At 36.2% G+C, this 12,460-nt stretch overlaps 1 protein-coding gene across 4 annotated transcripts in view; it reads right to left on the bottom strand.

Moving 5' to 3' along the window:
• Window positions 1–12,460, bottom strand: part of LOC145688339 (DNA-directed RNA polymerase I subunit RPA1-like) — a 475,886-nt gene that overhangs the window by 364,128 nt on the left and 99,298 nt on the right. For all 4 annotated transcript variants that reach the window (XM_081762462.1, XM_081762461.1, XM_081762464.1 and 1 more), the window contains exons 16-17: window positions 3,411–3,569; window positions 2,673–2,842 (exon numbers count right to left, since the gene is read on the bottom strand). In XM_081762462.1, the coding sequence (XP_081618588.1) occupies window positions 2,673–2,842; window positions 3,411–3,569 (329 nt within the window). The remainder of the gene's footprint in view (window positions 1–2,672; window positions 2,843–3,410; window positions 3,570–12,460) is intronic.

The following is a 12,460-nucleotide window of genomic DNA, read 5'->3' as shown; positions in this document are numbered from 1 at the left end:
CTTTTGGTAGCACTACGATTCTTCTATTTCGGGATAGATACGAGGTCTTGTATTATTACTATTCAAACTGCCGCTTCATTGGTACAAATTATGTTGTCACTTCTTTCGCTACTTTGTAGTTTTCACGATACTATAAACAAAACTTCAGCCACGTTCCTCATATGGCAAAGATAGGAGCGCACGGCAAACATTTGGAATATGAAACTTAAAAGGCAACGACCTTGATGAAGACATGAGAAAAGCTTTCTATATCTGCAATCAGTCGCTCTACATTCCAAAGGATTCGCACTTCTAGAGTAATAAGGAAGTATGCATGTACAAGACACGTTACATGTATCACTTCTGACTGTAGTGCGAAGAAATTTCCTGCTTAACCATATATAATCCCGCCTGTTACTGAAAATGACACAAATGTAATAGGAGATATACCACCAGACCATACGAACTCTAGCAAGTTGTTGAGAACTTTCCTGATTGCTGAACCATATTCTTACGCGTATGAGCCGACCTTTAACTTTCCCTACAATTTCAGAATAAACGCTCGTGTATAAGATATAACTAGTCTAAAGAGTATTTTAAGTCTTAGTTGCGAAAAACAGTTGATGATGATGATGATGATAATAATAATAATAATAATAATAATAATAATAATAATAATAATAATAATAATAATAATAATAATAATAATAATAATAATAATAATAATATTTTTCTTCTTCTTCTTCTGTAAACAAATATTGCAGCAAGAGACACCGGATGAAAAGTGCAGAAAATGCGTTGACCCATTAGGAACAACTGAACACATCACAGGCCACAAGCTCATGACATATTTGCTCCGAAGACTATCTAAAAAGACACAACAATGTTGCAAAAAACATTCACCAGTTTTTGGCACATAACATGGAACTAATTACTGATACCAAGTTATACTACAAATATCAGCCACCAAGTCCAATACTTGAAAATGATAAATACAAACTCTACTGAAATCGAGAAATCAGAATACATGTAACGGTACCTGCAAACAGACCCGACATTACTATTATCTATAAAATGAACCAAGAAGTAACCGTCACAGATATAGCAATACCATTGACATAACATACGTACAACATTCAGTACGAAAATAAGCACATATAAAGACCTGGCTGAAGAAATCAAAACGTTATGGAAATGTCAGAAACTTACAGTAAGACCAATCATTATCTCAACTATAGCAACTGTATCTAAAAGTACCGTGACAGAACTTGAAAAGATAAACGCAGAACATCTCCTAACAAATCTTCAAGAAACAGTAATACTAGACAACTGTCATGTGGTCAGGAAGTTCTTTGTAGAAGAAGAACTCTTCAAATAACCTGCACTTGCCAGAGCGGCCGTCATATTCTAAGCAGAAACCGGTTTAAATCGAGACACCGCAATAATAATAATAATTATAATAATAATAATAATAATAATAATAATAATAATAATAATAATAATAACAACGACGACTTTCAAAGTTGGACCGAACTCTATTTTAGCACAAATAGGTTTCCCTTAAAAGGACCAACAACTGTATTAACTACTACTACTTGATTGAGGGGAAACAACATTAATACAACAACAATGACGAATCACGTTTCAAGTACATGTACCAAATAAGTTGTTGCTGTGTTGCCGGATTACTTGCCATCCCTGAAATTAAGCCGCATCATTTTTCTTTTTTTGGAAGTGCAGTTTATAAACGCAAGAATATGGTGATTAGCGGTTTTCTAAGGAAAACAAACTTTTACCTACGAGGCACCTCGATATCTTCATCATGAAGTTCCAGAAAGGGTTGCTTACGAATAGCACAATATTGTTTAGAAAGAGTTTCCGCTTCTTAGGGAAATATCAGAAAAGATGCAATCAGCAAAAAAGAAAGAAATGAAATGAAATCTTTGAGTTTTACGTCCCACGGTTATGCCGGTTAGGCTAAAGGAGACAGTGATGATGAGTAATGAATGAAATGGTGGAATGAATAAAGTGGGAGGAAACGGGAGAACCCCGAGAAAACCCACGCACACAAAAAAGAAAGAATAGACTTCTATGTTAAGGATGACCAGTCTAAGAAAAAAAAAGAAGAAGAATTCGCTATCTTAAGAAATACCCAATACTCTTCGCTAACACGGATAAAAGCATAATAATATGTTTTAAATTACGCATATGTCTCCATAAGAAAATAGTAAAGAAATATTTACTTATGTTAGTGCTCCTAATTCAACACAATTTTTTTACACAGGCGTGGAAAAAAATGAAACGAAATGAAATCTTTTAGTTTTACCTCACACGATTATGCCGACTAGGCAAAAGGAAACGATGATAAGAACTGGATGAAATGGTGAAATGAAAAAAGTGGGAGGAAACGGGAGAACCCCAAGAAAACGCAAGCACACGGTGTTTGTCCACCACAAAATCCACTTATAGTGTGAGCTGGGATCGAATCAGGGTCCCCACACACCAGAGATAAACGCTCTACCACTGAGCCACCGCGGCCCCTACACCGTCATAGTAACGGTAAAACCTAAAAGTACGAAAATAATAATAATAAATTATGTTTGTTACCAAAAAAAGCCATATACACGACGAACTAGCAAAAACTGATAAAGCTTAATTTGTATTTCCGTACTATGAAACTATTTAGCACTTACCTATTGACTTTATTTGTAAAATTATCAAGAGTTCTCTTGTATTCCCTGTCAATGAGAGATCTCTTTTTAGGGTCAGAACTACTATATGCTTCTTCCAGTTTTTGTTTCAACTCTTCCCTGTCTGAGATATCACTCAGATTCACACCAGCAGCTGCGGCAGTGTATCCGCTCTGGAAAAAAAAAAAAAAAAAAAAAAAAAAAGTTTGTTACTCTGAATATTTAACTTGATTCAAACAATAATAATGCTTGAATATCATGCAGACTACGGAAATAAATATATATATATTATGCTGGTAAAGTTTTAAAAATGTAACATAAAGCACTACTGCATAAAGCTTTAGATATTAGGCCTAGTTCAAACTAAAACTTCTTTGATGCTGGCTATTCATTTAGAGATATCCTGAACGAATGAATATATATATATATATATAAAGTGCAGCTTTAAAATAATGGTAATGGTCCGTAAAACTAATGAACAACAACAGAAAAAACAATAGCAGGAAACCTAAACCATACATGTTCGTTTGTCAATAACTTTGTTATAAATGGAACAATACGAAAACAGAGTACTTTAATAAAAGAAAAAGTAATTCTCTATAAGGTACCGAAGTCTGTGCTATATTCTGCCGTTCATTCTGAAGGTATTACAAAGCATTAACAAGTCGGGGACAATCTGCAGTGACCTTACAGATAAACTGCATCTTAATGAGTTCGATTAGCATATACAGGAATTATTACCTGTCGCGCCTTTTCAATTATTTTAGTTCTCTCTCTATCATTTTCAGGAACAACAAGAATATCTTCCACACCTAACGTAAATCCTTCCCTCTGAAGGAAAGCGGTGAACAGCCTTGAAAATGAACTAAGCAGCTGTGCTGAACATTCACCTCCGTATAACTGGAAGATAAAATTATAAAAATCAGCATTATTTAGAAAGTGATATAGTATTACAAGTTTGCTAACCGAAATCACAGAGACCAGATTAAACCAAAAATTGGTCAGCAAAATAAGATACATCAATGATCATAATTTATTACCTTACTGCACTATTATTACGACAAACAGTGTATCACTCCCTTTACTATCTAACAGAAAGGGTCTCTCTCGATTTCACTTACAGCTGATGTTCAGTTATAAATGTTCCCTCAGAAATCCGATATTTTATTTTCAGTGATTTCACTACCAAAACATGGGACTTGACTATTACTCTCATTTCTTGCCCTTCTATCTTTTCGTAGTCGTTTCAACTTCTGGTAAGAAATTGCCCAATGTTTCTTATTGAAAAATTGGGGGGGGGGGGGGGGGGAAGTAAGTTTAAAAGGTTTAAGAAAATCGGGAAAACGAACTGGGTCTTCACAGAATTTGGTTACAATATAAATTAGGAAACGAATATTTGTGTGAAATTAAGTTAATAACGTTTTTTTTTTTCATAAAAAATAATTTTCACTTTGGATAACGTAATTCCAATTCCCCGTTTCTTGATGGCAAAATCGATTGAATATTTAATAAAAAGCTCCATATCAACACAATTTGAAGTACGACAAAGTTATCTATTTATTTATCTTTTTAGTCATCACCTTTTACTTCGCTTTTGCATCTCTTTTTAGAACCAAGGGTATATGAGATGTCAACTTACAGCTTCAAGTAGAATCCAAACCTCCAATCATAATGCATCCAATGACAATCCATTGGGAATCAAACCCAGGATATCGTGCAATTTAATTTTCATTATTAAACTTGTTTGTAATATACGAACATTGTTTATTTTTATTTTTTCACTATTTTTATTTTTATCCGTATAGAACAGTAAAATACGTAATATTAATAATTACAAAAATTTATTACTTATTATGCAAATTTAAATTTGTTTAGGAGATTGCTATCCATAACGTAAAATGTAAAAACACTAATATACAGGGTGGGTAAAAAGTCGCTTTCCCTGATATGTGAAGAAATAAAATAAAAGAAGCTATGTAACTTGACAATCTTTATTGTACTTAGAAATACTGTTCAAACCGCCTCACACCATACTCAACGCACAAGGTACATCCCTTCAGCACTGATTTGCAAATATGATAAAACCGAGAACTGGCATCCAAGCTCTCGAATGCCTGTTCGATTAGCTGTTTCAAGTGATCCAATAAACACAATTGTATCTGTTTACGGGACCATGTATTTTGGATGAGGCCCCATCTGTCCATAAAATTCATTTCTAGAAGTATCTGTCAGCTTTGTTCCGAACGGAAAACAACTCATAGAACTCAACACTCCGGTCCGGATCACATTCGTGCAACGCGTGCAGAAGTTTTAGCCGCTAAGGTTTCATCTTCAAATCCTTTAACATGTTCCTTACAGAGGTACGTGTCATTCCAAACTGCTCCTTGTGGATTCATTCGTAAGAAATAACTCGTATTGTAGAGCTATTAATGAAACATTTATTTATCAAATATGAATAAAATCGATGAGTCGTTTTTGAGAAAATCGCCCAAGAAAAACTCACCCCCAAAAGTATACTACCCCTTGTGGATTTTTTAAAAGGACAAATGAGTTACGTCATATTATCAGCTTATTAATGAAACGCTGAGTTGAGTTGAGTTTAACGTCCCTTTCAGCAGCGAGGCTATATGAGACAGGACCTACTGATTAACGTGGAATCCGAACCACATGAGCTCTCGCCGGGAATCGAGCCCGGATCTCCCACGCCACAACTAACTCTGAAATTAACCTTATACAATTAGCATGGATGATTTATGCATTCCAAACCACCAAAGAACCACCATCAGTGACATATATCTCCCATTTTGACCCCGCAATTGTCTTCCCTAGTTTGTTCTACGTTCAGCAATGTGGTGCTGAAAGAGGTTGTGAATCCGGCCCATATGTACCCACCACAGTCCACGATCTCAACAAATGACCTGTGCTAGATTTAAACTCTGGGCCATGTTACGTTGGGATGGTGGATTTTCTTATCCTGCCAGTCGACGAATTCCACAAATAACCTCAGGGGACGTTTTAGTTGGTAACATTTAACGACACCTTTTGTTGGTGAATGTTTCTTCATGGATCATATCTGTGTTTACTTGGCTACGGTATCTCTAGTTGTAGGGACTCTGATTTTTACGCATTTTCCCGACACTGCTTTACTACTCGGATATATGAAAAATGCTGTTGGAAAATAACCATAAGTCCTATAAAATAACCCTTTCCAATGAAGGTTCACTCTCGGCGTAATTTCACTAGCACCAACAGAATACTCCAGCACCTGCGAACAAAACACCACAGTGGTAACGACGCCGATGTCATGTTTCTCCTGCAACTACACAGCAACAGCAGCATCGCCAAATTGGTTAGTTGGCGCAAGTATATCTATGTTGGCCACTGTGTTAAGAGTGTAACGATGAACAGTGTCCGAAGTGATGACGCCGCCTCATAACAGGAATCGCAGAATTGGAGGAGGATAGTCACCAAGATGTGTAGGGTGAATGAGGTGAAACGACTGCACAAATCAATCAGCATCTGGTACAGTGTAATGCAACTATCACAGTTCGACACTAATATACCTGAACATAAGCAGTCGAGTTGCAATCTGCAAACCACTTATCACAGCCAATAACGAATTAGCGCGAAGAAAATGTTAACAAGAACATGCAAAGTAGACCACCGATGATTGTAAACGCATAATATAGTCATATGAATCCTGTTTCATCTTTTGTGTTTATGCATGGCGAACACCAAAACAAAATGATGCTCCAACTTCTTGTCCCCACCGTGAAACATGGCGATGGCTTTGTGATGGTGTAAGTATCTGGTATTCCGTAGTACGCATTACTGTCAATGAGTATTTGGACATTTTGGATAACCACTTGCACTATATTGACCATATCTTGTTTCAATCCAATGATGCAACTTCTCAAGATGACAACGCGCTGATTCAACGATAAAAATATGCCCTTAAAATAAACAGGTAGATTATGAGCAGGTAAGAAACAGATTAGAATAAATTTGGTAGATGACTGCAATTTGCAAAAGGTAACACGAAAATGTGGTGTAGATTGAGAATATGGAGATGGAAATTCCTATGCTCCAAAATGGAAATATTCACTACCACCTTTGTTGTGTAAAACAAAACGACACACTTGTTAATATACGGAAATTTACATGTAAACAGTCAAAGAACGACAGTCTCTATAAGGTAACTGATCTGTATATACACAACAAACAGTGTGTAACTGTTCAGACTATCTAGACGAGTACTTTTTTTATTTCTTTGCGACTAACATTTGAATTAATCACGCAAATTTTCCGCTAAAAATTTGCCGTGGCTCCCTTTCTTCTACACTTTATTCCCAACATCTTTGAAATTTCGATCGATATCGAATCGACCAGGAAAGAGCGAGACAACATGTAACATTCAATACTGGTTGAAATAACAGAACAGAATTCGGCAATTGGATTCTGTCTCGCTAATTCGATTTAGCAGCAACTGTAACCGTGCGATCAATAAGTGAAAATATCCCTTTACACGAACTAGTGAATGGAAGGACGATAATTATGCAAGGTTTTGTTGTTTTCAAGTGAAGAGGTGTATCGGAATCGATTTTTTCTGCAGATTACGAAAATGACCTTCAAAATTGTGTATCACGTCAGTTTCTTTCACAAATCACGAAAATGTCAAAATTTGAAAAAAAAAAAGTCTTTTTTAACCTGTAGATGTCTTTTTTAACCCTGGCGTCTCCCCTACTCCTAATTGTTACAGACATATGAATGACATCTTGGTTGGAAAAATCATGAAACAGGAAATGCAACGAGGTATGCTTCGCACCCATAGAAGAGAAAAAAAGAAGATAAACATAAATGCATAGTTTAAAACATACATACCTAACATTCGTCATCGGGCTTTCCTTGAAACTTCCTCTTTTGGATTTTCGTTGGTGTTCTTCCGTACAGTCTCTTTTTAACATCCAGCAATAATCGGCCATCATATGGATAGTCTACCTTCACTGGTATCTCTTTTCCATCACTTTAATGTCCTGATGGAAACGCTCGCAATGTTCTTAAGTAAAATCACCAAGATTGTCAGGAAAGTAATTGAGATAAGCATGAAGAAAGTGAACTTTGACGCTCATGTTGCAGCCAAGTAGTTTAAAAGATTCCAACATCTCGTCGGATAAAACGCTGTAATTTGCAGCCTTCTTGTTCCCCAGAAAGTTCTGTAACACACTTCTGAGCGCAGTCCATGCTTGTAATTCTATCTCACTCATACTTTCCTCAAATGTTTTGTCCGCCATCAATTTTCGAATTTGTGAGCCAGTGAAAATTCCAGCTTTACTTTTTTTTTTCTGACGCGATAGATGGAAATTTAGTGGCAAGGTACTGAAAGCATTTACTATCTCTGCTTAAAGCTGTCACGAATTGTTTCATTAAACCTAGTTTTATATGTAACGGTGGCAACAGTATTTTAGAGGGATCAACCAATGGAAGTGAAACAATGTTATTTTTGTTAGGTATGAAAGTACTTCTGAATGGCCACTGCTTTCGAACTCAATGTTCAGTTCTTGCTCTGGAGTCCCACTCACACAAAAAACAAGGATATTTTGTGTAGCCTGCTTGTTGGCCTAGCAATATTCCAACGGTGACTGAAATCCCCACACACACACCACTCATAAGGAGCGCTGGGGTTAATGAGTCATACTAATATGCAATCTCTCCTTTTACGCTTTCGTGAATGTGGTTAATCTGGACACGATAAAATTCGGTACTATTGTTGTAACATTCAGCGATATATTTGTTTCTCTTTTCCATCAAGTCGATCACATCATTTTTTATATGGTTGTTATGACTATGTGAGGCACTCATATAATTTTTTTTTTTTTTTTACCAGCGTAGCATTACTAACAGTGTTGCCAGCGTGGCCGAAAATTAAAAAAAAAATAACATATTTTACAACTTTTTCGACTTTCTTCTTCCTTTCCCTCTACGAACGGGAGTCAAGGTTACCAAACATATCTCGTTGGATTCCCTGTTCTATTACCTTTCCAACAAGGTACGGATTATGTCTGTGACAATTAGGAGGCGCCAGGGATAACAACATGAATGTTTGCGAACAAAAAATTTTATAAGCGGTGGTTGCGCTTTGATTTTTTTCCTCGTTTCCTATTGTAGCTACGGCTTTCATTTTTCTCTATGGTTGGTATGACTATGTAAGGAACTGGTACTAATTTTTTACCAACGTAGAATAACTAACAATGTTGCCAGCGTGGCCGGAAATTCAAAAAATGGAATTTTTTACAAATATTTCGAATTTCCTCTTCTTCGACTTCTACGAATGGGAGCTCAGATGCACCAAACATTGCTCGTTGCATTACTTGTTCTATTAGCTTTCCAACAAGGGATAGTTCATGTCTCTGCAACGATTAGAAGAGGCGCCAGAGATCACAACGTCAAGATATTAATTCCCTGGCAGGCGTCTACATGTTGAAAAAATTCGTTTTTTCAATTTTGACATTTTTGTGATTTGTGAAAAAACCTGACGTGATACACAACTTTGAAGGTCATTTTCGTAATCTGCAGAAAAAAAATCGATTCGGATACACCATTTTATTTCAAAACAACAGAAAAAAGTTGAAAATTTGCAGATCAATATAATGCTCCATATCATAAACCAGGGAGCCGGGGAATTCAGGACTTAAGCGGCCTAGAAATCTGACAAAGTCCATATTTCTCCCCATATGTTTATAATGTGCTGTGTGCAACAACACACTTCTTATGCGGTATAGAATTTAATCCCACGGAGAATCTGAAAAGTAATAGCTGACTTATTGGCAACAAAGTTTACATCCTGGTACCGAAAAAAAAAAAAAAAAAAAAAAAAAAAAAAAAAAAAAAAACTATAATTTGTAGAGTGGAATGAGATGGAATCTTTAGTTTAACGTCCCTTGATTATGTCCTTTAGGCTTAGGAAGACGATGATTAAGGCAAGTGAATGATGATGGAAAAATTGCTGGAATAAGGAAGTGCGAGGAAACGGAAACACCCCGAAAAACCCCACGAACATGGTGTTGTTCACTACAAATTTACTTGGCCAGTGATCGAACCAGAAACCCCACGCACCAGAAGTAAGCGCTCTACCACTGAGCCACTATGCCCCCAATTTGTATAATACTATTCTGTTGCATGCATGTGGTCGTACTGAGGTAATCATGAAATCAACACACATTTTTCCTGAGCTTTTCTGCTTTGTACAATCATGTAACTTCGTAATTAAAGTAGGTTTGTCAATCCAATAGACTGACTACTGTTTCTTGGTTTTCAGTTTCTTGGAATCTTGAAATTAATGAGACAGTGTCCGTCTTTCTAACAATCACGATCGAAGACGAAATCAAAATTTGAATTTATTTTAACAATGTGGAATCGTTTTTTTTTTTTTTTTTTTTTTTTTTTTACGTAAATTAAAATTAACAACTGATGCAGGTTATGAACTAATTTACAATACAATAATACAAATTATGTGTTATCATGGCAACTTAAAATATGATAAGTTTAGCAATTTCTGAATAAGTATGTAAAAATAAATTTTTCAATAACAATGTTTGTAAAATGATTGTAGCCGAAAGAGAATTATTATTATTTAAATTTTCAAAATATTAGAATTTGAACAGAAGCCTATAGGTGATCACACATCTAATATCTGGAATAGATAGCTCACCTCACCAAAATGTTACGGAAATGAAAGGTGACTGTGACCGTCAGCCCGGCCACAAAATTACGTTTTTGGACGAACAGTGTATTTCTTTTCTTTTCTTTTTCTTTTTTTTTAACTTCTATTCATGCAACGAAATCATTATTTTACTCATACAAAAGAAAAGCTATTTTTCTTTTGGTGAGAACTTCAACTCTTTCTTTGTCTGCAGGTGTTCTTCAGTTGCTCTTATCGTTTCTCACGATGGAACAAAGAACTTGTTTTTCAATACTACGCTTATCGTCTGGACAAAGTGCTTCGTAGCAGCAGACTCATTTTTTTCTTTCCCTAAAAGTAGTTACCAACTTATAGTTTTCGTTACCATGAATATTTTCTTCATAACAACATTTATTAAGATTAGGAATATTTTTGGACACGAAGTTGATATTGTGTGTGAACGAACTTTCGTCGTCTGTCGTGTTCCCATGTACTCATATTACGTCATCCTTCCTACCGTGAGAACAGTGTTCATGGCTTGTAGGAGTCGTAGGTGAAATGACTCATTCACACCATTACCAAGGTTCGCTCCTTCCCACTGAACTGTTTTACGTATAACAGTAGTGTATAAAAACCTAATAGTCATGGAAAGAATCTACTAGCTCAGACTGCAACACTTTTTTTTTAACTATCACTTCCAAGTTTCGCTCCCACGGGACCGAAGCAAATGTTGCCAGTGTTCTCCATTATACCGTCGTCATATTTGCATTGTGTATGAATGCAGAAAACTTTATTTCTTTATTACTTTTTACAACGCACTACCAACCCTAAGTATAGCGAACGGGTTGTTCCGAAGCGTTAGGAGAAGCGGGGAAGTGAGCCGGAGTCATCGTACGAAGAAGGAACGAATAATCAGGAATACTTAAATATGTAAGAAGAATTTTACCTTGGTGTGAAGCTAATAAGTGAACGATCATTTTTTGAGAATGTAACATTTCTCTGGAGTCAAGGAACTTCATCGTCAATTAGTGCTCCCAGTATCTCCCCATTCCCCTTGTCCTAATTACGCAGTGAAAGTCTCATCTCAGTGCGAATCATAAGTTTATAGTGCAAGTGATATCAAATGGAAAGGCTATGCTTCTAGTGTTCTTATACAGTGTGCGCATATCTACGTTTACTATGCAATGCTAAATGTTTTAATTTTCATCGTTTCATTTATTTGATTGCGTCAACGCAACTTCTTCTGTTTGAGCGCTTAGGCTCTGTAAAGTGAAAATTTTGTGTGTTGTTAATATATATCTCTCATTTCACTCCATATCCACATATATGCATGTTTAATAAATAGGAATTCATCTAAGGAAATACTATCGTCTTCATTCATGTGTGTATGAATCCCTGCGAGCAGTCGGCTTGCCAGTTACGTACATGTATACGTGTGCATACACAAAAGTAAGTATAATACAACTTGAATCTCCAAAGCGCCAACGTTGCTCATGTCAAATCACTGGTTATATTTCAATATTGTCAATCTGCGCCTGAACAGAGTCTGAGCCTGGACCAGAATTGTTATCAGCTGTTTTCTTAGGGAGTTCTCCGGAAGCCAGCACCCGAGGGAAACGGTAGGTAGCATGACATTGGCATTCTAACAACCTATTTTGTTCAGCGAGTTGATCAGACTAACAAGTAAAGGGTCCAAATGGATTAATCGAGTTGCGGGATGATACGTAGTGCACATGATAGAGGATGTCAAAATGTGTGTGTGTGCAAAGTTATAGCGGCTGAGCGCCATAAGAAACGGAAGGGGAGGGGGGTCAAAGTTGGTGGGAGAAGGGCTATACTATGTTATTGAAATACAAGAAAAAACTGTTGAATCGTAAAAATAGTGAAAGACAGACAAAGCAAATGGTGATAGTTTCACATATTGTCAAAGGAAGAATGGGCAGAGTAGATCACGAACCTCCGCCGCCATCTTGAAATCCGCCATTTTGAAATATGCGATATTTTTTGAAATGGAAAGGTAGTCATGTTATATATCAATTAGGACCAGCATGCTCTTAAAAAGTCAATTAGGAACTTTACTGATCATTATCTGTACTTATTTGGAAGATTTAAG

Source organism: Thermobia domestica, chromosome 6, assembly GCF_964235325.1.
Source record: "Thermobia domestica chromosome 6, izTheDome1.hap1.1, whole genome shotgun sequence".
Classification (NCBI taxonomy): domain Eukaryota; kingdom Metazoa; phylum Arthropoda; class Insecta; order Zygentoma; family Lepismatidae; genus Thermobia; species Thermobia domestica.
This window is presented reverse-complemented; position numbering and strand designations above follow the sequence as displayed.